Source organism: Hemiscyllium ocellatum, chromosome 4 (assembly GCF_020745735.1).
Source record: "Hemiscyllium ocellatum isolate sHemOce1 chromosome 4, sHemOce1.pat.X.cur, whole genome shotgun sequence".
In the NCBI taxonomy this organism is placed as follows: Eukaryota; Metazoa; Chordata; class Chondrichthyes; order Orectolobiformes; family Hemiscylliidae; genus Hemiscyllium; species Hemiscyllium ocellatum.
The window spans coordinates 68,134,420-68,159,726 of record NC_083404.1 but is presented as its reverse complement, the minus strand read 5'-3'; the positions used below and the strand labels follow the sequence as shown (position 1 = coordinate 68,159,726).

At 39.7% G+C, this 25,307-nt stretch overlaps 1 protein-coding gene across 1 annotated transcript in view; it reads right to left on the bottom strand.

Annotated features, from left to right (window-relative positions):
* Positions 1-25,307, bottom strand: part of rims2a (regulating synaptic membrane exocytosis 2a) — an 839,749-nt gene that overhangs the window by 415,109 nt on the left and 399,333 nt on the right. Inside the window, exon 16 of the mRNA XM_060824314.1 lies at positions 4,412-4,565. Coding sequence (XP_060680297.1) covers positions 4,412-4,565 — 154 coding nt within the window. The remainder of the gene's footprint in view (positions 1-4,411; positions 4,566-25,307) is intronic.

Genomic DNA, 25,307 nt, shown 5'->3' with positions numbered 1-25,307 from the left:
TTTGTTTAAGTGATCCACTTTATTCTTTTAGAAATGGTCCTATAATAAGCAAGGTGTTCAGTAAGAATTTAATATGTAGATTGATAAGTTTAATTAATGCACAGCATGTATGGCTATTTCCTGATTATCAACAAACTACTTCTGCAGTTCAAATTACTTCCCAACAACCAATATGTCTGATGATCCAAACATGAAACAAACACATTTAGGTCCTCCACATATATCCAATCAATACGGGGGTTTAGGGTGTAGGTTTGCTCGCTGAGCTGTAGGTTTGATATCCAGATATTTCATTACCTGGCTAGGTAACATCATCAGTGGCGACCTCCAAGTAAAGCGAAGCTGTTGTCTCCTGCTTTCTATTTATATCTTTCTCCTGGATGGGGTTCCTGGGGTTTGTGGTGATGTCACAAGCATCACCACAAACCCCAGGAACCCCATCCAGGAAAAAGATATAAACAGAAAGCAGAAGACAACAGCTTCACTTCACTTGGAGGTCGCCACTGATTATGTTACCTAGCCAGGTAGTGAAACATCTGGATATCAAACCTACAGCTCAGCGAGCAAACCTACGCCCTAAACCTCAACCTGAGCTACAAACCTTCACAAGCCTTGCAATCCAATCAATACATTATTGCAGCCAAACCGATTTTACATTTACAATGATACTTTTGTATTCAAGGAAATCATAAAAAGCTCAAATATTCCACTTGACTAATTTCCCCTTTCCATCAATTTAATCTGAAAAATGCAAAACAATTATTAAGAATCATCATTATTTTTCACAGAGGAAGATCAGCATCCTTTTGATTTCTTGCCAAAACTCGTTAAAGCAAATTTCATTTTGAAAATCAGGACAGTTCATTTTTCCATCTCAAGGGTCCAATTGGTAAATACAGAGTCCATCTGGCACTGAACCACTGATACCATAAGGTTTGTTCATTAAGTTAAGCTAACCAAGTTGATTTTAGCCAGCTTAGCAATAGTTGAAATATAATTAGGCCAGATTCCTATCACTGTTTCTTTTGGGTATTTGATTTCTACTCAAAATACATTAAGCGGTATTTAAAAAATTTATATAAAAATATATTCACATTGATCTGTATGACCAAATGACTATGAAGTAATAGGAACTGTCTATGACCAAGTGACCTGAACATTTTTAATTAAAAAATGTAATCAAGTAAGTGCTGATCTATTAGTTATGAAAAAGTGAGGACTGCAGATGATGGAGACCAGAGTTGAAAAATGTGGTGCTGGAAAAACACAGCAGGCCAAGCAGAATCCGAGGAGCAGGAGAATCAACGTTTCGGGCATAAGTCCTTCTTCAGGAATGAGGCTGGTGTGCCAAGCGGGCTGAGATAAAGGGTAGAGGGGAGGGAATTTGGGGGAGGGGTGCTGGGAATATGATAGGTGGAAGGAGGTGAGGGTGATAGGCCGGAGAGGGGGTGGGGGCAGAGAGGTTGGGAAGAAGATTGCAGGTCAAGAGGGTGGTGCTGAATCCGGTGGTGGGACTGAGGTAAGGTGGTGGGAGGGGAAATGAGGAAGCTGGAGAAATCTACACTCATCCCACGTGGTTGAAGGGTTCCTAGGCAGAAGATGAGGCGCTCTTCCTCCAGGCGTCATGTGGTCAGGGTCTGGCGATGGAGGAGGCCAAGGACTTGCATGTCATTGGTGGAGTGGGAGGGGTAGTTAAAGTGTTCAGCCACGGGGCTTTTGGGTTGGTTGGTGCGGATGTCCCAGAGGTGTTCCCTGAAACGTTCTGCAAGTAGGCGGTCTGTCTCCCCAATGTAGAGGAGGCCACGTTGGGTGCAACGGATACAGTAAATGATGTGTGTGGAGGTGCAGGTGAATTTGTGATGAATATGGAAGGATCCATTGGGGCCTTGGAGGGACGTGAGGGGGAAGGTTTGGGCACAAGTTTTGCACTTCTTGCTGTTGCAGGGGAAGGTGCCTGGAATGGAGGTTGGGTTGGTGGGGGGTGTGTTCCTGACGAGGGAGTCGCGGAGGGAGTGGTCTCTGCGACCACTCCCTCCGTGACTCCCTCGTCAGGTCCACACTTATGCCCGAAACGTCGATTCTCCTGCTCCTGCTCCTCAGATGCTGCCTGGCCTGTGTTTTTCCAGCACCACATTTTTCAACGCTGATCTATTAGCTATGTCAATCTGCTGACTCAAATCTTCCAAAACTCACTCTCAGGCACAACAAAACAGATTGGAAGGAAGTTCACATATCACACAAAAATGCTTTAGAAGTTAAATTAACATCAATAGCAAAGCAATTCATTCAGGACTGAGATAGCAACTAAAGCTTGGGTAAGAAGGAGAACTGATCTAAAAGTATCTTAAAATCTTTCTACATGCACAACTAGAGCACTTCACAACAGTCACTCTCAAGTCATGTCTAAGACACTAAGTGTTTTCATTTTTTTAACTCATTGATGCATACTAGCATTTTACCTGGATTTAATGCATATGGACCTGTATCTGGAAAATAAATGTCAGAATGGGATACAAATGAAACAGATATGTAAAAGAAAAACACATAATCCAGCAACATAATAGATATGAGCAGTTAATATGCCCAGATTGTTAGAAGATGTAATCAGACATGTTGGCAAATTCATTAGTAATTTGGATTATATCCACCAAATAACCTCACTTGCCAATAGTGCAGTAGTAAAAAAAAAGAAAGCCAGCTGAGCAAATTTAAAGTAAAGGTTCCAGGAGTGCCACTACTTGCTCAAACTTGTGCTTGTCCAAACTACTAATTGTGTTAATAATTGTGTTTTGCGCAGGAATAAGGAAAGGGGCTTCGGTTTTAGGGAGCAAGAAATGAAATGCAACACTGACTTCAATCAAATGGAATTTATTTACATTACCGTCTACCAGATTTTGCTCCAATATGAAATCATAGTAATCCGGTTTCACACCTTCGCTTATCTAATCTCTTTAAGTAATGGTCTTGCATTAGAAGAGATTTTTTTAACCTAAATTAATTCTCTGCTGAGTAACTGACTAAACATATTAATTCTGAGAAAAAAAATGTAATTTTTAAAAAAACTATTGGCTAATGGAGCACAAAGTGTGATGTTTAACAGAATTCGAATGTATGGAAAAACAGACGTGAGATTTATGGTTTTCAAACATACCCATTTCTACATAGGTTATAAGGAAATGAACAGATGAATAGGAAAACAAGCATCACTGACAGTATTTGCATATTTTGGCACTAATGCATGGTGATGAGTGTGTCACGGGTGGGAAAACAGCATTGAGTAATGCTAATAAGAACAGAAGATCTAGGAGTAGAAGTAGGTAACTTAACCCCTCAAGCCTGCTCTGCCATCTAATACCATTATGGGTGATCTCATTTTAGCTTCAAGTCCATGTTCATGCCCCACTGTCCGTAACCTTTCAACCCATTACTAATTAAAACTCTCTCTATATCCTCCTTAAATTAACTAATGCCCCAGCATCCACTACACTCTGGGATAGTCAACCCCACAGTTTCATGACTCTTAGAGAGAAGTAATTTCTCCTCATTGCTGTTTTAAATCTGCTACTCTCTATGCCAAGCGACCTCTTCTTCTACATTGCCTCGCATATGGAAACATCTTTTCTACACTGAATTTGTCAATCTCCTTCTGTATCATATATATCTAATTTGATCTCCTCTTGTTCTTCCAGATCCAAAGAAAATAGTGTGTATAACTGACTCTTAGCCAATTCTAGTCTAAACCTGCAACTTGAAGGTGTGCAAGAGAATCCAGCAGTTGAATTTCCTGACTTTTCTTCATCCTTATGGCGAATTCAACTTCTCGGATTCAACAGCAATTTAGCAGAGATTGATAGGTCATGGAGTGAGACAGTCTATCATTCTGTTTGCCCTTGAAAAGTATTTTTCCCTTATGCTATCCTAATTTTGTTCTTTTTATAATCAAACCAAAAGACAAATAGTTTATCTGCCAGTGCATCTATGTCCAATTCTGACAAATACAATAGTAATAGGGGTAAAGTAATAGCAGAAAAAGGAAATTTCAATCGGATATACAGGGTCATATTTATTATATTCTGGCCCATATTTCTTTATCATAGACTGACCTATAACCAATATTTGAATTGTATGTTTTTAAATATTCATTAATCATAACAATTGTTTGTGATCTCCATTTGTTAGAGTAAAAAGTGAGGTCTGGGCTCTGGCCCGAAACGTCGAATTTCCTGTTCCTTGGATGCTGCCTAACCTGCTGTGCTTTAACCAGCAACACATTTTCAGCTCTGATCTCCATTTGTTACCAGAATTCATTTCAATGTCATTCATTAAGGAGTTAAAGTGCACCCTAACTATATGAATTCTCACTTTTGTTTTTAGGGAACAAAAATAAAACACCTTACATCTCTCAACATACTTTGTAACCTTCTTGTTGGGCTTTCACCATGTGGGTGTCTGCGTGGCAAATATGGTGAAGGTTGAGGAAGTGGCATTGATGAAACGTCGTGCGTCTGGAGTTTATACCAGTGTGGTTCATCATCCAAAAGAGCAGTTTCCAATTCTATGAGAATCTGAAATCAGGAAGACAAGGAAGTAATAGTACTGTATGTCAGCAATATAACATAATGAAGAAACCTAAGAGAAGTCACAAAATATTCAAAATGCTTAAAAATATTAGTTTTGAGAAAACACATGACATAATATTTCAGAAACTGCAATGAAAAAAATCATAATGATCTTCATTAAAATATGTGTAACATTATTTCTCTTCGAATAATTTTAAGTACAATACTAGACAAAGGGCTATGGGATATGGCATTAATCATAACTCAACCTACATCATGGTCAATCATACGTGGATACATGTTGCATCTTCTAACTCTTCACACTGTATCTGTTACTTAGGTAATGTACATTATCTAATTATTTCCTGGGAATTGCCTGAACATGCAATATGGTGGACCTACTTAATTTTTTTCTTAATAGCGTTACCTTGCATTCAAGGGCAGAACTTGTCTCAGTTGATCATGAATTTGGATATAGATATAGATCTAAAAAATAAAGATTCTAGATGGCATTCAATAAAATTTCCTGCAAGGAGCTTGATCCAGTTCAGGCACATGGTACAAAAGAAATGCAACAAAGTTTGGGAGAAGATTTGTAGCTCGGATGCTCGTTGTTGTGGTTCTGTTCGCCAAGCTGGGAATTTGTGTTGCAGACGTTTCATCCTCTGTCTAGGCGACATCCTCAGTGCTTGGGAGTCTCCAGTGAAGCGCTTCTGTGATCTTTCCTCTGCCATTTGTAGTGGTTTGAATTTGCTGCTTCCGGTTGTCAGTTCCAGCTGTCCGTTGCAGTGGTCGGTATATTGGGTCCAGGTCGATGTGCTTATTGATTGAATCTGTAGATGAGCACTCATTCACAGATTCAATCAATAAGCACATCGACCTGGACCCAATATACCGACCACTGCAACGGACAGCTGGAACTGACAACCGGAAGCGGCAGATTCAAACCGCTACAAATGGCAGAGGAAAGATCACAGAAACGCTTCACAGGAGGCTCCCAAGCACTGAGAATGTCACCTAGACAGGGGATGAAACGTCTGCAACACAAATTCCCAGCTTGGGGAACAGAACCACAACAGAAATGCAACAGCTTAGATAGGAATCAAATAATTAGCATGATGGATGATTAGATTAGTGTAAAGTTAGAAGTGTAAATATCCATACATTCAGCCTCCGTTCCATTCCCTTTTCTTCACTAGGTGCATATATAGGTTTGGACTTGGGTATAGAAGCCACCATATCAGAACTAATATCATACCAACATTTTATTCCATCTGAATGACTGAACCTAAATAATGGCTGATATTTTAGAGATCTTTTGTGTTACTCTCTCCTGTGCCTGAATATTCTATGGTGATCACGAATGGACTCAATATCAATCCCTTCAAAACTGTACACTGTGAATGCATTATGCACTCTTTTTAGAAAATGCATTACAGGAACTCACCAAGATTCATTCAACAACACATCTCTCCTCTGGAACTCATGCCACTGAGAAGGAGAAGAGCAGCAATGGGGTGGGACCACAGTCAGCAACAAACACCATCCAAATGTGCATTGACATCACCAACACTACTTCATTACTGGATCAAAAGTATGAAATTTCCCACGTCATTGTTTTGTGGGAAAATTATCACCACAACGATTACAGTAGTTCAAATCCATAACCATCTTATTTAAATAATTAGAGATGGGTGACGAATGCAGTCCTGTCAGCAATACCTGTATGTTGAGATTTTTAAATATTTTGTAGTATTCAAAGAAACTATTACCCTCATAATATTAGTAAAAACTGTATTTGCCTTCACAATGACCTGTCAAACTTCATGTGGACTTTCATTAGATGACTAGGAAAAAGTGAGGACTACAGATGCTGGAGATCAGAGCTGAAAAATGTGTTGCTGGAAAAGCGCAGCAGGTCAGGCAGCATCTAAGGAGCAGGAGAATTGACATTTCGGGCATAAGCCCTTCTTCAGGAATGAGGAGGGTGTGCCAAGCAGGCTAAGATAAAAGGTAGGGAGGAAGGACTTGGGGGAGGGACGTTGGGAATACTGGGTGGTGGAAGGAGTTTAAAGACACCAGCTCGCGGACACTGACACCCTCCTTCGACTGGCTGAACTGGTCCTCACTCTGAACAACTTCCCTTTCCAATCCTCCCACTTCCTCCAAACCGAAGGAGTAGCCATGGGCACCTGCATGGGCCCCAGCTATGCCTGCCTCTTCGTCGGATATGTGGAATAGTCCATCTTTCACAGCTGCACTGGCACCACCCCACACCTTTTCCTCTGCTACATCGATAACTGTATCGGCGCTACCTCGTGCTCCCACGTGGAGGTTGAACAGTTAGTCCACTTTACTAACACCTTCCGCCCCAACCTCAAATTTACCTGGACTGTCTCAGACTTCTCCCTCCCCTTCCTAGACCTCTCCACGCCCCCACCCCCTCTCCGGCCTATCACCCTCACCTTAACCTCCTTCCACCTATCGCATTCACAATGCCCCTCCCCCAAGACCCTCCTCCCTACCTTTTATCTTCGCCTGCTTGGCACCCCCTCCTCATTCCTGAAGAAGAGCTTATGACCGAAACGTCGATTCTCCTGCTCCTTGGATGTTGCCTGGCCTGCTGTGCTTTTCCAGCAACACATTTTTCAGCTTTCATTAGATGACTGTCAAGAACCTCTTGTTCTTGTCACATTCAGTGGGCACCAAAGCACTCGTAATAAATGCCTGGAGCTTCCCAGACAGAAATCCATCATACTGCCATTATCAAAAATGAAGGGCATCACTTTAAATGCTTCAAATTAGTCAAAGGATTCAGATTAAATTTCCAAACCACACAATATTTATACATCATCTGAAAATTTGTGAATGGTTCTATTAATCATCTCACACAAATCATGATAATGGTCCTACCTTGTCTCTTTGGCCCAGTGACAGAAGGAACATTTGGGCCACACTGATGGAGATGCAGCAATGACTGGTGCTAACCCCACAGATATTTCCATGACAAGGATGATTTCAGTTCCAAGCTAAGGCCAGTGAGCGTGTTTTTACCCCTTCATTTACGACCACAAGGGTAACAGCATGTAGAAGCACAGAATGGGTCTCTGGGGTGTCTTCTTTGGTTGTAGTATACAATTTTTCTTTCAGAGAGCTATGTAAATAATGGCATTCCAAGCTACAATTATGAAACCCTTTTAATTGCAGGTTGGACAACAAGAGTTACGATGTGGTGAGGAAAATAGGAGGTTTCTTAACGATAATGGTAAAGCCTTCAGTGGATGTGTACCCTTCATTGGAAGTAAGAGATTCCAAGTTCCAGGCTGGGTTCTTAATGGAAGTTTTAGCACAAGGAGGTCAGGTTGACATCCTTTTATTTCTTGCCTCTTCATATGTCAGTCTAAATGCCTCTTAAGTGTTACTATTGTATCTGCTTCTGCATTGTCCCTTGGAAGCACATTCCAGTCACCTACCATGAATTGTGCAAAACAAAACTTGCCTCACATATTTTATTTCAAATTTCCACCTCTTACCTTAAATCTAAGTCCCCTAAGTATTTGACATTTTTACCCTGGGGAAAAAAACTCTGGCTATCCTCCCTATCCATGTATTGCGACACAGCAGTGAACCCTTCTGTTAATTAAACCAAACATCTAGAAAAGCTTACCTCACCTCATAATCTGTTAAAATATGAGTGACAGAGAACTCCCAAATTCCACTATTTGAAGAAAAAATCTCAATTTATTCTTTAACTCTAAAAGTGAACATTAAGCAACAACTATTCACAACTCTAAGCCCCCTCTCCTCTTAACTGCTTATTATCTGCCTCCAACCTAACAATATACTGTTCCGATCAAATATTTATTAAAATTGCATCAACTTAGTTTCAAAACTATTTACAGCTGTCGTCTTCAGCACCTTTCTTCTTCCAGCTGATGATCTCTCTGGGTTGCCTTCTTTCATTTTACTGCAAATATATTTCATATGAAAAGGTAACTTTGATAGAAAGTGTTTCAACATCTTAGGTCTCCTCAATGACAGTTGTTCTGTCTGATCTTCAAATGCTTGCATTTTTATATCCCCAACATTGGACCATCTCATTGGTTCGATGTTGGCAAAATAATAAATTGAAACTAGATTGCATTTTAGTATCCTGGGACATAATTTAAACTGTTTGGTTAAGTTCGCATTGTTGTCAAAACAGCAGCCAACTCAGATATCAACTTCACAGCCAAATGTTACATATTTTCAATTTTCCAGTACACTCCAAGACTGCTCTTACAAGCTTTCAATGCATTCACTCTCTCTTAAAGGTACAGTACACATCTTTAACTTCATAATACATATGCCTTATAATTTTATATACTTCCACCAGATTGTCACTCAGCCTCTGGTGTTTGAGTGAAAAACAATCCAAGTGAAAATCCAAAATCAGGTGAAAAGTTCCTGAATACAATGGATATGGCATTAATCATAACAACCTACATCATGATCAATCATATGTGGATACAAATTGCATCTTCTAAGTCTTTGCACTGTATACGTTACTTATGTAATGTGCATTATCTAATTATTTCCTGGGAATTGCCTGAACATGAAATATGGTGGACCTACTTAACTCTTTCTTAATAGCGTTACCTTGCATTATAGGGCAGAACTGCTGTCATTATATAGTATGGAAAGACATTCAAGAATTGCATCATGCTCAGTCAACCCCTTGTACAGCCAGAGCACTTTGGTATTCTCCACTCCTTATTTCGCCAATGAATTGACTAGTTCCAAACTGTTACCATCTTCAAAGTTTAATTCAAGAGTCATTTTATGGACTGCCAGTAGATTAGGACAATCAGATGCTTGCAGAAGTGTAGGGGGTCACCCTTCCAGTCTAGGCATAGGAAACACATCCCAAGAAGCCCAATTGCTTAGTAAATGGTGATCCTGATAAGCAGGTGGCTTTGATTATATGGTCTGTGTATGGGGCTTTTGAAGTGGTGAATGACAGAGAAACATACAAAATGTGAACAAGAGTAGAAACTTCAGCTCATCAAAGCTGCTCTCCCATTCAGTATGATTCTGGTTAATCTTTTAGCTTAATGCCATACCTTAATCTTTAGCCTCTCCAAATGTTACTATTGTTTTCTTAAATATATTGAGTGATTTGGTCTTCTCTACCTTACGTGGTAAAGAATTCCACAGGTTCATCACCCTATGTGGAGAAATTTCATCTCATCCCAGTCCTGGTGGTCTAACAAGTAACTTGAAACTGTGATCCTTGATTATAGATACCGAAGACAGGGTAAATATTATCTCTGCATTTAATGTAATGGAATTTTATATGTTACAATCTGATTCTTTTTCATTCTTCTGAACTCCAGTGAATAAAGGCCCAGTCAACACAATCGCTAGTCATACAACAAACCTGCCATCTCAGCAATCAGTCTGGTGACCCTTTCTCCCTTCCCTCTATCACTAGTGCATTCCTTCTTACATATTTTGTATAGTTTTGGTCTCCTTACTCAAATGGGTTGAAATAAAACTTTGTGCAGCTACATATGCTTTCCTTGATCCTGTGCTCAAACTGTCTGGCAGTGAAAACTAACATACAATTTGCCTTCCAAATTGTTTGCTGAGCCTGCATGCTTGTTTTCAATAACTTGTGTACAAAGATACTCAGGTCCCTTTCTACATCAATATTTTCCTATCAACGTATAAATAATACTGTCGTTCTGTTTTTCCCTATCAAAGTGGATAATTTCACACGTCTTATTCAATTTCCATGTACTTATCCACTCACTCCATTCTTCTAAATTACCCTGACGCTTCTTGACTTTCTCCCTCACTACTCATGAATCTTCAGAGTTTTGTGTCATCAGCAAACTTTAAAACATTACATTTGACTTCCTCATCCACATTATTGACAGCATAGCATAAATATTTGGGGTCTAAGAATTGACCCATGTGACAACCTAGTGGTCATTGCTCTTCACTCCAAAGAGAGTCATTTATGCCTGCTCAAGGTTTGTGCCTTTTAAGCAATTCCAAGTCCATGTATGCACATTACCACCAATTCCATTTGCTTACATTTTACACTCTAACCTCTTATGTGGGACTTAATCAGATTCTTTCTGACAACGCAAATACACCATATCTATTCTACAAGTTAACATGATTTCCCTTTCACAACTCCAATGCTGGCTTTGTTGAATCCCATTGATATTTTCAAGGTCTTGCTATCTTGTATATCCTTTAATATATATTCCAGTACCAACGACTGCTATTCGGTTAGTTAGCCTGCATTTTCATGTTTTCATTCTCCCTTGTTTTTGGTTTTAAGTTCTGGGGCTACACTTGCCTTCAATTTGTTTGGACTGTTCCAGAACCTACACAATTTTGGACGATGACAACCAAAGTATTTACTATTTCTATGCACACATTTTTCAATATCAGAATACAGATTATCAGGAAGATGATAAATCAGGAGGATTTATCATCTTCCAGTGCCAACTCTTTATAAAATTAGTATTAGTTTCCTTTAAATCCTCCTTCTCAATGAACTCTTGCTTCCCTGACATTTCTGAGAAGTTGTTTGTGTCTTCTGGGAGAACAGAACCAAAGTAGTCATTTAATTATACTGCCATCTCTTTGTTCTTCATTATCAATTATCCAACTTCAAATTGTAAGGCCATAGTATTGGTCTTCACTAATCTTTTACCTTTTATCTGCTTATAGAAGCATTTTCAGTTGGTTTTTATGATCCATGTAAGTTATTCTAATTCAATTTGTCTCACTGAATCAATTTTTTTGTTTAGTAAAGACTTTTAAAACAGTTTTCTGTATTTTTGATTGGCAATTTAAATGGGAGAAGGACTGTTTTATAAAAAAACACAAGGATTGTGTAAGTGTTTGTTATATTCTTTAAAAAGCAAGATACCCACAATTATTTTAAGTGTGGATTACAACTATTGCTTGTTAATGGTGGAAGGCTACTATATATGTGCTTAAGCTAGGGAATTTGAATTGATTTGATTTATTATTGTCACATGTATTTAGGTACAGTGAAAGGTTTTGTTTTACAGGCAGATTTACTATACACAATGCTTTAGGATATTACAACATAATGAAAAGTAAAATGTTATGGCTGCACAAAAGGTGTATAAAGAACAAGATCAACATTTGAGAGGTCCATGCAGAAGTCTAATTACGGTGGAGAAGAAACTGTTCTTGAATCTGTTCATATGTGTGTCTCAGGTTTTGCATCTTATACCTGACAGAAGAGGTTGGAAGAGATTATCACTGGAAGGACAGGGATCTTTGATTACATTGGCTGCCCTCCCATAGGTAGAGAGAAATATAGATTAGGGTGGTACATGGCTCAGTGGTCAGCACTGCTACCTCACAGCTGCAGGGATGAGGGTTCGATTCCAGCCTCGGATGAATGTCTTTGGGGAGTTTTCACATTCTCCCTCTGACTGTATGGGTTTCCTCCAGGTGCTCCAGTTTCCACCCATTGTTCAAAGATAAAAAAAAGTTATAAGTCACACAACACCAGCTTACACTCCAACTGGTTTATTTGGAAGTGCAAGCTTTCAGACCACTGCTCCTTCGTCAGGTAGCCATGCTTTGAAAGCTTGTACTTCTAAAAATACTGGTTGTACTATAACCTGGAGTTGTGTGATTTTTAACTTTGTCCACCCCAGTCTAACACCAACATCTCCATTTCATGTCCGAAGATGAGCAGGTTAGGTTGATTGGCTGTGCTAAATTGCCCATAGTGTCCAAAGAAGTGCTGACTAGGTGGATTAGCCATGTGAATCACAGGGTTACGGGACTGTAGTGGAGGGGTGTGGGTGGGATGTTCTTTGGAGGATTGATGTGGAGTTCATGGGCTCAATAGCTTGCTTCTGCACTGTAGCGATTTCATGATTTTTTGATCTATCATCAGATAGAGTCTATGGATGGAAGGTTGGTTTGCGTAACAGACTGGGGTGTGTTCACAAGATTAGATTAGATTAGATCAGATTTGAGTCCCTACAGTGTGGAAACAGGCCCTTCAGCCCAACAAGTCCACAACGATTGTCCGAAGAGCAACCCACCCAGACCCATTCCCTTATATTCACCTAACACTACGGGCAATTTAGCATGGCCAATTCACCTAACCTGCACATCTTTGGACTGTGGAAGGAAACCGGTGCACCTGGAGGAAACCCACGCAGACATGGGGAGAATGTGCAAAGTCCACACAGACAATTCTTGATAATTTCTTATGGTCCTCGGAATAGCAGTTGCCATATCAAGACATTACGCATCGAGATAGAATGCATTCTATAGCACATCTATAAAATTTTGGAAGAATCTTTACAGTCATGTTGAATTTCCTTAGCCTCCTGAGAAAGAGACATTGTTATGCTTTCTTGACAGTAATGTCAATGTGGTGGACCAGAACAGATTGTTGATCATCACTTCTAGGAACTTGATGCTCTTGGCCATCTCCACCTCAGCACTACTGATGCATGCAGGGGCATGCCCTCCACATTGTTTCCTGATATCATTGACCAGCTCTTTTATTTTGCTGATGTTATTTTACACCATGCCACCAAGTACTGTCTCTCTTTCCTATCTCATTGTTTGATATCTGGCCTACAACAGTCATGTCATCAGCGAACTTGTGTGATGAAATTTAGACATGCAGTCATAAGTGTATAGGAAGTATAGTAAGGGGCTGGCTATGCAGCCTTGTGGGGTGCTGGTGTTCATGATTATCATGGAAAAGGTGTTGTGTACTAAGGGAGATTTGGCTAGCAACAAATTGCTGGCTGGTTTGTGGAGTGATGACCAGTTGTTGATCACAAAGGCTTTCTGTCTGCCAACAACTATGGTGCCTAAGTAGCTGAACAGTTTGTGGGTGTGAACAATTATTCTAGCAAGCTTCAGATCTCCAGAAAATGAAGTGCTGTCTTTCTTTGTCTTGCACCTTTTCCAGGAATTCATCCACCAACATATTATTACTAAATGCAATATGAGCAGTCTATTTGCTGTTACATGCATCTCTTACATTCTGATTATCGCAAGGTTTGTGAAGGTTTGTAGCTCAGGTTGAGGTTTAGGGTGCAAGTTTGCTCGCTGAGCTATAGGTTTTATATCCAGACGTTTCATTACCTGGCTAGCTAACATCATCAGTGGCAACCTACAAGTGAAGCGAAGCTGTTGTCTCCTGCTTTCTATTTGTATCTTTCTCCTGGATGGGATTCCTGGGGTTTGTGGTGATGTCATTTCCTGTTCATTTTCTGAGGGGTTGATAGATGGCATCTAGATCTATGTGCTTATTTATAGTGTTATGGTTGGAGTGCCAGGCCTCTAGGAATTCTCTGGCATGTCTTTGCTTAGCCTGTCCCAGGATAGATGTGTTGTCCCAGTCGAAATGTTGTTTTTTTTCATCCGTGTGTAGAGCTATGAGGGATAGGGGCTCGTGTCTTTTTGTGGCTAGCTGGTGTTCATGTATCCTGGTGGCTAACTTTCTTCCTGTTTGTTCCACGTAGTGTGTGTAGCAGTCCTTGCATAGAATTTTATAGAATCGTTGGTTTTGTCCATTGGTTGTACTGGGTATTTTAAGTTTGTTAGTTTTTGTTTGAGAGTGTTGATGGGTATGTGTGCTACTAGGATTCCGAGGAGTCTCAGCAGTCTGGCTGTCATTTCTGAAACTTCTTTGATATATGGCAAAGTGGTTAGAGTTTCTGGCTGTGTTTTGTCTGCCAGAGAATTCCTAGAGGCCTGGCACTCCAACCACAACGCCATAAACAAGCACATAGATCTAGATGCCATCTATCAACCCCTCAGAAAACGAACAGGAAATGACATCACCACATTCCCCAGGAACCCCATCCAGGAGAAAGATATAAATAGAAAGCAGGAGATAACAGCTTCGCTTCACTTGGAGGTTGCCACCAGTTAGCTAGCCAGGTAATGAAACGTCTGGATTCTGATTATTGCCATTCCCTATCTCACTATTGTACGAGGGCCGAAACAGAACACCCCATAAAGTTTATCTTGTTGCTACCCAGCTCCACATGGCTGATTCTACTTCTAAATTTTCTGAGCCAATGTCTATTCTTAGTATAGTAGAGATGACATTCTTTATTAACAATCCTATTCTCTTGCCTATTTCCCTCCCTTTCCTTTTTGCTTGTCCTTCAAAATACTGAATCTATTTTATATTCAGTTCTCAGTCCATGTCAGCCTGCAGCCAGATCTCTGCAACTGCAACCTTATTTTGTGTGCTATTAATTTGCCTGTTTATTTATGACTATTCACTGTATTCAGATTGGTACCTTCAGGTTGATCTTTTGAACATTTTTACACATTTTGTTGTGCAATGACACTATTTGCTGCTAGACCTTGTTTCCTCTGCCTTCTAATTTTCCTTTCTATTTTTCTATCATTCATTTCTTAGCTTTTTCATTTTCTTGTATCTCTCCACTCAGAATTCCATCTTCTGCAATTCTAATTTAAACTATCCCTGATAAAACTAGCAAATTCCCAAGCAACGATATAGGTTCTTATCCCGATGGGGTGCAACGTGTCCAGATTGTTCAGATCCTAACTTATTTAGAATCATTCCCAATATCTCAAAGTCTAAGGCCCTGCCTCCATCACCATCCCTCCAGACATGCATTCGTCAAATCTATTCCTGATCCCATGAGCACCTGGCACTGGGAGTAATCCTTAGATTACTACTTTCAAGGTCTTGCTTTTTAATTTATTTCCTAAGCTTCTTATATTCTGCTTACAGATGGCATAAGTCTCTTTTTTTAACCCATGTCACGGATATTAAATGAACCACAACTTTTAGTTGTTCACCTGCCCCATGGAGATGTTCTGCAATTGCTTCATGAGATCCTTGATGCTTGCACCAGGGACAGGCCACATACCATCTTGGTTTCACATCTGTGAGTAATGATACATCTATCTGCACTTTTTACAATTAATTCCCTATCACTACTCCCCTTCCATTCACTACTCTCCCCAGCCAGCCTGACCCTGAGAAACAAGGGCAAGTAGTTTTCTACTGTACAGTTCTTGAAGTTGGTCTATAGCTTAGGGTAAGTAGTGTTTAAAGGAGAAGGTAAGGTAAGGTATATGATATATATTTAATATTCTTTAAACTAGAGGTAGTAAATGTAAAGGGAGTAATTTAACAGTAAGTTATGCAGAATAACTTGGCCAGGGAATGTTCCTGTGTGATGCAATAAATCAGGAACACTTTCAGCATCCAGGCTGACAATGTCTGCAAGAAGTGCCTTTAGCTGCTGCAAGTTGGTGCTCTCAATGCATATAAAAGCTGTGCAGCAGAAAGGGAATGTGTGACCGACACAAAATGTTAAAGATACATAGTACATGACTCTGCTGAGTCCACCTTCCCCTCCAGTAGAGTTTTCTTTTTGGATACTAACAGGGAAAAGTTTTCTCAGAATTTTCATAAAAGCCTCTTTTCGAATGTAGGTGTCTGTCATAAGTTTGGTCCTGTTTATATGTTGAAGGCAAGCAATCTCTCTTGAAGCAATGTTTTTGTGTTGCATGATACACCCACAGACTTTAAGGACTGGAAAAAAAAAGCTTTAGCAGCCTGGAATGGCAGACACTGAAGAATAATGCCAACTGTCAAAAAGCAAGTATAAACATGCAAGAGGTCATTGTTACGGTTACAAAGTAGTAAAGCCCTTCTTGTTAATTATCTGACTGTACGAACATCATTGACACTCAATGACATTGACAGCACAGAGGCCATTTTAGCTAGATATTATAGTGCAGTAATATCTGCAATGGTCAAAAAATATCTGACTACACTAATCCCATTTCCAGTCTTTGGTCCATATACCTGGACCATATATGGCAATGCAAGTGAATATTTAAATACTGCTTAAATGTTATGAGAGTTTCTGACTCAATGGCCTTTTCACCCTTCCGTCACCCTCTGTGTCAAAAAAAATTATCTTGAAGTCTTCGCCTTCTACTTCTTAGCGTTATGTTCCATCTGCTATTGCTCTGTCTACCTGAGAAGTTTGTGGATTTCATCTTGTATCTTCCGGCTGTTCTTCCCATGATTTATAACCCAATCAATCTTTGTGCAAACTTCTTAATCGTATCACAAACACATAAGTTCTATTAACACCATACCTAACATCACAGATAGCCACTTCCCCAAGCACTGAACGCTGTGGAACCCCAATGGAAGCAGAATTTGAATTGCAGCAACATGTTTACACCATCACCCTCTGCTTCCTGCCACTCAGCTAATTTTAGATCCAAAGTACCACACGTCCCTGAATTTTATGGTGATCTAATTTGTTAACTAATGCGACACACATGACCTTATAATAAGCTTTGCTAAAGCTGATGTACACCATATCAAATAGATCATCAACACTCATGGTTTCCTCCGCAAAATAATCAATAAAATTTATGGAATGTTGCCTTCCCTTAAAAAGTGCAGAATGCTTACTCTAAGTGCAGATGTATTCTGCCCTCAGAATTCCTTTCCCACCATGGAAGTTAGACTGACTGGCCTATAATTTTCTGATCATTCCTTCCTCAGTTTATAATAATGATTATGTTGATAGTCCACCATCCTCTGACACCTCACCTGTAGCCAGATAGGTTTAAAAATTACTGCCAGATTTTCCCATATCTTCACTTTGTTTCCCCTCAACATCGTGAGATATATTTCATCTGGCCTGTGGATCTATTCACTTTTAAGATGGTTAAACTGACTAATCCCTGCTCTCTCTGGTTTGATTTCTTTGAATACATATTTTTTCTTCGTAAAATTAGTCTTTCCCCAGCTTAGAGCTTTTATTCCCAGCCCATATTTATTCTTTTCAATAATCACCCTTAATCTAGTTAAATTCTCATTACTATCTCAAAATGATCTGCGATTGACATACCTTCTGCTTGGTAGAGTTAATTTCCAAAATTAGGACAAGTACTGCCCACTCCCATGTTGGGCTTTCTACACAGCAGCTAGAAAAAAGCCTCCTGAATGCAATTTTAAAAATTAGTTTCCTTCATACCTTGCACACTAAAACTATTTCAGTTCATATTTGGGTTGTTAAAACTCCTAAATTACTGCCTTTTTAATTTTACATTTTGGAAATGTACATAAGCAATCCTCCACCTCTCCCTCAATGTTTGGGATCTTTTGTACACACACAGCATGTTTGCCTCTTTTATGCTTTTTATTTCGACAGCTGAATAAAGGCAATGACAGATGCTTGAGGGAGGAGCTAGGTACAATTGGCTGGGAGAGGGCGTAGCAGGAAAGACAGTGGAATGACAATGGCAGGGGTTTCTGGGAGTAATTCAGGAGACACAGCAGAAATTCATCCTGTGGAAAAAGAAGCATAGCACAGGGACGATGAGGTAACCACAGCTGACTAAGGAAGTCTGGGATAGCAGAAAAGCAAAAGAGAAAGCATATAATGTGGCAAAGGGCAGTGAGAAACCAAGCAATGGGAAGCTTACAAAGGCCAACAGAGTACAACAAAATAAATAAGGAGGGAGATGATTAAATAGGAGGGTAAGCTAACCAGTAGTAGAAAGGAAGACGGTAAGAATTTATTTAGATATATAAAGGGCAAAAGAGAGGCAAAATTGGACATTAGACCACTGGCCACGCTGGACAGATAGCAGTGGAGAATAAGGAAATGGCTGAAGAACTGAATAATTACTTTGCGTCAATCTTCATGGTGGAAGCGTGTTCAGAAGGGGTTCCCCAGAATGGTCCCAGGAATGAAAAGCTTAACATATGAGGAACATTTGAGGACTCTGGGTCTATACTCGATGGAGTTTAGAAGGATGAGGGGGAATCCAATTGAAACATATAGAATACTGAATGGCCTGGACCGAATAGATGTTGGGAAGATGTTTCATTGGTAGGGAAGACTGGCACCCAAAGGCAGTAGAGGGAAGATCTTTCAGAACAGAGATAAGGATAAACTTCTTCAGCCATTCAGCGGTGAATCTAGGGAATTCATTGCCACAGGTCATTGGACGCCAGGTCATAGAGCATATTTAAGACTGAGATAGATAGGTTCTTGAGTATTAAGGGGATCAAGGGTTATGGGTGAAAGCAGGAGAATGGAGTTGAGGAACTTATCAGCGATGGTTGAATGGCGGAGCAGATTTGAATGACCTAATTTTGGTTCCTAGGTCTTATGGTCTTATGACTTCATTCGATTATCCTTCCAAGAAACCATTCTTCCTCATTGCTATAATTGACTCGTTGATAAATATTAAAACCTGTCTCCTCTTCTCTTCCCCTCTCCATCTTGTCTAAAAACCCTGCACCCAGGAACATAGAGCTGCCAATCCATCTTTCAGCCACATCTTAGTCATAGCTTCGATATCATACTCCCAAGAGCCTATCTGTGCCCTCAACTTGTTTATCTTATTTCTTAGACTCTTTACATAAAGGTATACTTTCTTTAACCTCGCAAAAAATAAATTCTTTCTCATCTAGCCTCTGTTTTCCTTGCTTCATTCACATTTTAACTTCTAGTTCAATCTCAGTTTCTCTACCCTCTGAACCATTTGTCATAATCTGATAAATTACTCCCTCTTAAATCCTGATTTTCAATTTCTGACCTAAGTCTTTGAAGTCTGCTTATAGGACCTCATTTCTCTTTGCTCCTATATTATTGGTCCCAACATGGACAATGATCATCAGCTTCATAATGCCCTCCAGCTGTTCCTTGATATCCTTTACCCTGACATCTGGAGGCAACGTACCACCCTGGAGTTACGTCTATGGCTACAAAAATGTGAATCTTTCCAACCGTGCATTAAGAAACTGGACCACCCACGATAGGTGTTTTGCTGTAATGCATCTGCTAGGACCCTATTTTACACTGTAATTTTACATCCAGAAGAGAATAAGGAGCTTCATTCCATGTATCAGAAATATTTGATGCAAACCAACTCCATAGGAAACTAAGGCAACAAACCATTCTGGCAAAAATTAGTAAAAATACAAATGATTTGTTTTGCAATGTCCTCTAAGACCACCAAACAGGTTCCTGATTAGATAGTGACACAATAATTTAGAAAGTGGGAATTAAAGCTTATTTAAAAAAACAGAATGTTTTGGTTAGAATCATTAAAAGAGACATAAAATAATTATAATTGATAAAGTTGTCAGCACTTGTTCTAGAAATCTTATCTGTCAGCTCACAAGGCAGCTTAATGAATGAGCACATGTGTAGTAGAATGAGTGGAAGAACTGGTTAGAGTCATTACTAGCATAAAAGAAGATGGCTGAGGTTGTTAGAGGTCAGTCACTTCAGCTCCAGAATACTTCTGGAGGGTTTCCCTAGGTTCAGCCATTTTCAGCTGATTCATCAATGACCTTCTGACCACCTAATCAGATGATTCATCAATGACCTTCTGACCACCATTAGGTGAGAAGTCGGTATGCTCACTGATGATTGCACAAACTTCAGCACCATTTGTGACTCATCAGATATTGAAGCAATCAACATCCGAATGCAGCAAGACCTAGACATATCCTGGTCTGGGCTGAAAAGTGAGAAATATCATTCACACCACACAAATACCAAGCAATGAACATCATCAACAACAATAATCTAACCCTTGCCCTTGACATTCAATAGCATTACCATCACTGGCCACCCCACTATATCCTGGGGGCTTACCATTGACAAGAAACTGCACTGGACTGGTCATTTAAATCAGTGGATGTAACTGTTGATCAGAGGCTAGCAAATCTGCTGCGTGTAACCTCCAAAATCCCCAGAGTCTGTCCACCATCTTCAAAGCACAAATAGGGAGTATGATGGAATACTCACTACTTACCTGGATTAGCGCAGCTCCAATAATACTCAAGAAGCTTGACACCATCCAAGACAGAATAGCCAACTTGAACTTTATCTGACCCACCAACTTCACCACCAATGCACTGGAGTAGTAGTGTGTACTATCTATAAGAAACGCAACTTACCAGAGTTTCTCGAACAACAGATTTAAATCTCATAAATTCTATTGCCCAGAAGGGAGCAAATACACGGGGATACCACAACCTGCAAATTTCCCTCTATGACATTCACCATCCTGACTTGCTGATATATTGCCATTCCTTTAGTGTCGCTGTGAATTCCAGGGAAATTTGGAATATTATAATCACTACTCTGCTGACACTTCCTTTAAGACACTAGAATGTAGGCCATTAGGCCCTGGGGATTGTCTGCCTTCAGTCTCAATAGTTTGTTGAACAGTTTTTCCCCAGTAATGATGATTGTTCCAAGTGTCTCCCTTTCTATAACCTCTGCATTACCTGTCATTAGTGGGATGATACTAATGTCCTCTACCATGAAAACTGAAGCTACATATGATTTTGTAACTCAACCATTTCTGAGTTGCCCACTATAAACATTCATCCTTGAAGATTCAAATTAGCTACTCTCTTTCCTTTTGCTGACAGAAGCTTTTGCTTTTTTTTTATATTTTGCAGTCTTTTCTTTCATGATTTACCTTTGTTATTTTCATTACTTTTTTATAAATCCTTTGTGATCTTTACAAGTTTCCCATTTTTGCAGTCTGTTACTCATTTTTGCAATATGGTACTCTTTCTTTTTATTTTTATGATATCTTCAACTTCCTTGTTTAGTCATAGATGTGCAAGATCTTATCGAGACTGCAGTTGGAGTACTATAAATAATTTTCATCTGCTTGTTTAAGAAAACATTTAATAGTGTTAAAAGTTAGTTCGGGATCGGTCAAGTAACTGATTCCTGATATAAACATTAGGTAAATGAGGAAACATTTAGTTGGAAGGGCTTATATCAATTAGAGTTTGGAAGAATGAAAGGCAATCTGATTGAAATGTATTTGCTATGGAGATTTAACAGAGTTGATGATGAAAGCAAGTTTCCCCTTGTGGGGGAATCTAGAATTAGAGGAAGCATTTTAAAAATTAGGCATTTCACCATTATGATTGAGAGAAGGAGAAAAATTGTTTTGTTCTCAAGATCATGAATCTCCAGAATTTTCTTCCCCATACAGCATTAGAGGCTGGATCATATTCGTGGCCAAATTGCGAAGGAGGATAGATTTTTGATCAACAGAGGAATCAAGGGTTATGGGGTAGGGGCTAGAAGGAAAGTGTGGATGTGAGAGGTCAATTGGATCAGCCATGAAATGAATTGAACATCAGGCTCAAGGAGCTGAATGGCCCACTCCTGTTCCTAATTTTTGTTCTCACCTAACATTTCTGAGTTTAGGAGGTATCTGAGTCTGCAAAAGGCAGGTGTTGCTGATATTTTTGATAATAATCACAAAAATGATCGAAAAACCTGCAGAATAGTTAGCTTTTGCCAATTCTGTGGAGGTTGATTCATTGAATATACTCAAAGTTGAGTTAGATAAAGTTATCTTTAATAAACATATGATCATGTAGCGTTTTGATTATACTTAAGTCATAAAGGTAACTAAAATGAATTGACAGAAGGGAGCTTTCTTCAAGTTAACCTACTACTTACCTGTGAGAGTAACAATGTTAGGGGGAACCCACTGAAGTTGTTTATTTTGATCAGCTAAAACATTAGATGTGGTTTATCTGGAAATAAAATCTTTTGGTGAAAATAAAGGAAGTCAATATCAATGAGAATGTTTTCTAATTCAAAATGTAATAAGGTCATCAACAGAACACCTATAATGTTGACACAATTATTGCCACAATCTAGATTCACAGATGTTTACTGCACTTAGTTGGTCAATAAAGATTTGATGATACAAATTCCACTTATAGCTCTTGACACATAGCACTGGAGGCTCTGGCAACGTCCATGGAAATCTAAATACTGCTTAAATGTGCATGAATTTCTCTCTACCTCCCTCTTTCAGGCACTGAGTTCTAGACCTCCACCATCCTTTGAGTGAAAATATTTCTCCTTAACTCTTCTCTTAGCCTTCTACCTCTTACCTAAAATCTATAACCTTTGTTTATTGACTCCTCAACTAATGGAAGAAATTCTCTCCTTTCTATCCTATGTATATCTCTCATAATCATATGCACCTCTATCAGGCCCCTGCCCAACCTTCGCTGCTCCAGAGAAAACAACTCCAGCTATCCAATCATTCCTCATATCTCAGAACTTCTAGCCCAAGCAGCATCGTGGCAAATCTCCTTTGAACTCTGTCTAGTTCTAACCTCATAAAACAATGACCACAAATGAATTCCACTGGGGTCTAACCTGCATTATATATAGTTCCATCATAACCTCCTAGCTCTTGTATTCACTGTCATGATTAACAATGACCAAGTATCTCATAAGCCTACTTGATCACCTCATCTACCTGTCCTGCAGCCTTCTGGAATCTGTGGATATGCATACAGAGGACCCTCTGATCATTCGTACTTGCCAGTGTCTTATCATTCATAGTCTAATCCCTTGTAAGCCCTTTCGAAGTGTATTGTTTATTTAATCCATTATTTACAATACTGTCACTTGTACCTAGGTGGATAATGTTGCCAAGTTCCAGCACCCTCTTGGATTACAGACAAAATAACTGAATAATTTGGATAAATGAGAAAATAGTGAATAAGATATTAAATTGACATAATCAAAACTGAAACACCTTCAAAAGTTCATCTTTTCCTTTCCATAGAGTTCACCCTCTCTGCTCCTTCAATCGCTGCCACCTGACATAGTCCCCATGGTTTTGGCAATGTGTTCAGTGCCTCTGAGCTGGAGATGGTCACACTGCTGGTCACGCACCTCCTCCAATGCTAGACATTGACTGATGGGTCCTGGCTCGTCATTTGATGCAGCCACTTAAGGTGGAGAGGGGATGTAGACACATGGAGGGGAGGTGCAAGGGCAACCAAAACAAAAAACAGTTAACGAGCTGGAAAGACAATGATGAAGCAATGTGAATGCAGCAGAACCCTCATGAGCCATGAGTAGCTAAGTCCTACGCTCAGGAAACAAATTCTGCCGACCCTGCCACCACCATGTGCATTACCTGACATTTTTTCTTGGTCAAATTCTATTGGCGTCACTCTGTCCACCTGACTGGTACATTATCCTCCTGCAGTTTATGGCTGTTCCCTTCAATGTTTACCACCTTCCCTAATTTGCTGTCATCTGTAAATCCCTTGAACATACATTTAAGTCCAGATCATCATGTGCACAGCAAGGGCCCAGCAGTAAGCTCAGTGGAGCCCCAGTGAAAACAGAATTCCAGTCAGAGGAACTTTCCTTTACCATTGTGCTCACCCTCCTGCCTCTCAGTCAATTCTGAAGCCAATTTCCAGTTTGCCTTGTGCTGTTACATTCTTAATCTATTTGCCATGAGAGATCATATCAAACCCGTGCAAGGTCCACTTGACTCTGGGTAGTGGGACAAGAGACCTCACCATCTGAAAATCATGTTCACATTTCTTTAGATGTGAAAGGCATAATAAAGCCTTCCTTTGTTTTCTAGCGATACAATACTAGCTTTCACAGACTTTAACAGTTGTTCTATTACTCCCTACAATTTGCAGCAAATTGAATTAAGAAAAAGCTATCATTTGAATCCATTTTGAACATTTCCCATCTATGCCATTTCAGATAAAAAAAAAATGGAGGAGGTAGTCTTTCCCAAAGAAAACTCTGCAATATTTGCTGAACCCTCATTCTTAAGTCAACCAAAAGAAAAAGGTCTAGCAGAAGCTATATCTAACAACTTGAACATTCAACACATGCACACAACAAAGGAACTACAAAACTATTATCACCTTAAATCCTTCACAAAACAACTTGATCACCGAAGAAATACTCAGCATAGACTCTCCAGTTCCATTGCACACTAGCAGTCACTCCAATAATTCTTGATTTTCACCTAATTGAAGATTAACCATAAACTAACTTAACAGAGATCAGGCTGAAAATGATTACTCAGCTCCTGTCCTTTTTCCACATAATACACGTACAGCAGCTTGCTTCAAATGCCAACACCGCTAACAAGCAACACTGTCACTGCAATAACCTGTTAACTGACATTCAATTTGGCTTCCATCAGAGCCACTCAGCTCTAGACCTCATTGCACCTCATAGACAAAAGAACTGAATTCAAAGAGAGTGACTGCCTTTGACATCAAAACCGTATTTGACCAGGTGAAACATTAAGGATTCCAGGAAAATGGAAAATAGGTGGAAAACTATCCATTGTGACAGGCCATATGCAATACAGAAGTAGGTGGTTTTGGTTGTTGGGTCTAGGATGAGTCCCACGAGACCATGACATGAGTTCCTCAGGATAGCGTGCTAGGCCCAACTACTTTCAGCTGTTTCAATGGCCTTCCCTCCATGTTAAGGTTAGAAGTGGGGATGTTCACTGATACTTACACAATGTTCAGCATCATTCAACTCTCTTCTGATACTGAAGCAATCTATGTCTCTATGCAGCAAGACAAGGATCAGGTCATGTAGTCTTACAGCAGAACTGTACAAAACTACACTGCAATGAATCTTGCAATGTTAAACGCAAATACAGGGCTCCATTGACTTGTTGATATTAAAGTGCGACAACATAAAATGGACAACATTAAATTGGGACTTACTGTAGTGTGGTAACAAGTGCAGATCAGACAATGGGAATCCTGCAGTAGAAAGCTCATTTCCTGATTCCCCAAATCATGTACATCCGTTACAACACACCGTGAGGAGTATGATGGAATACTCCAGACTTGCCTGG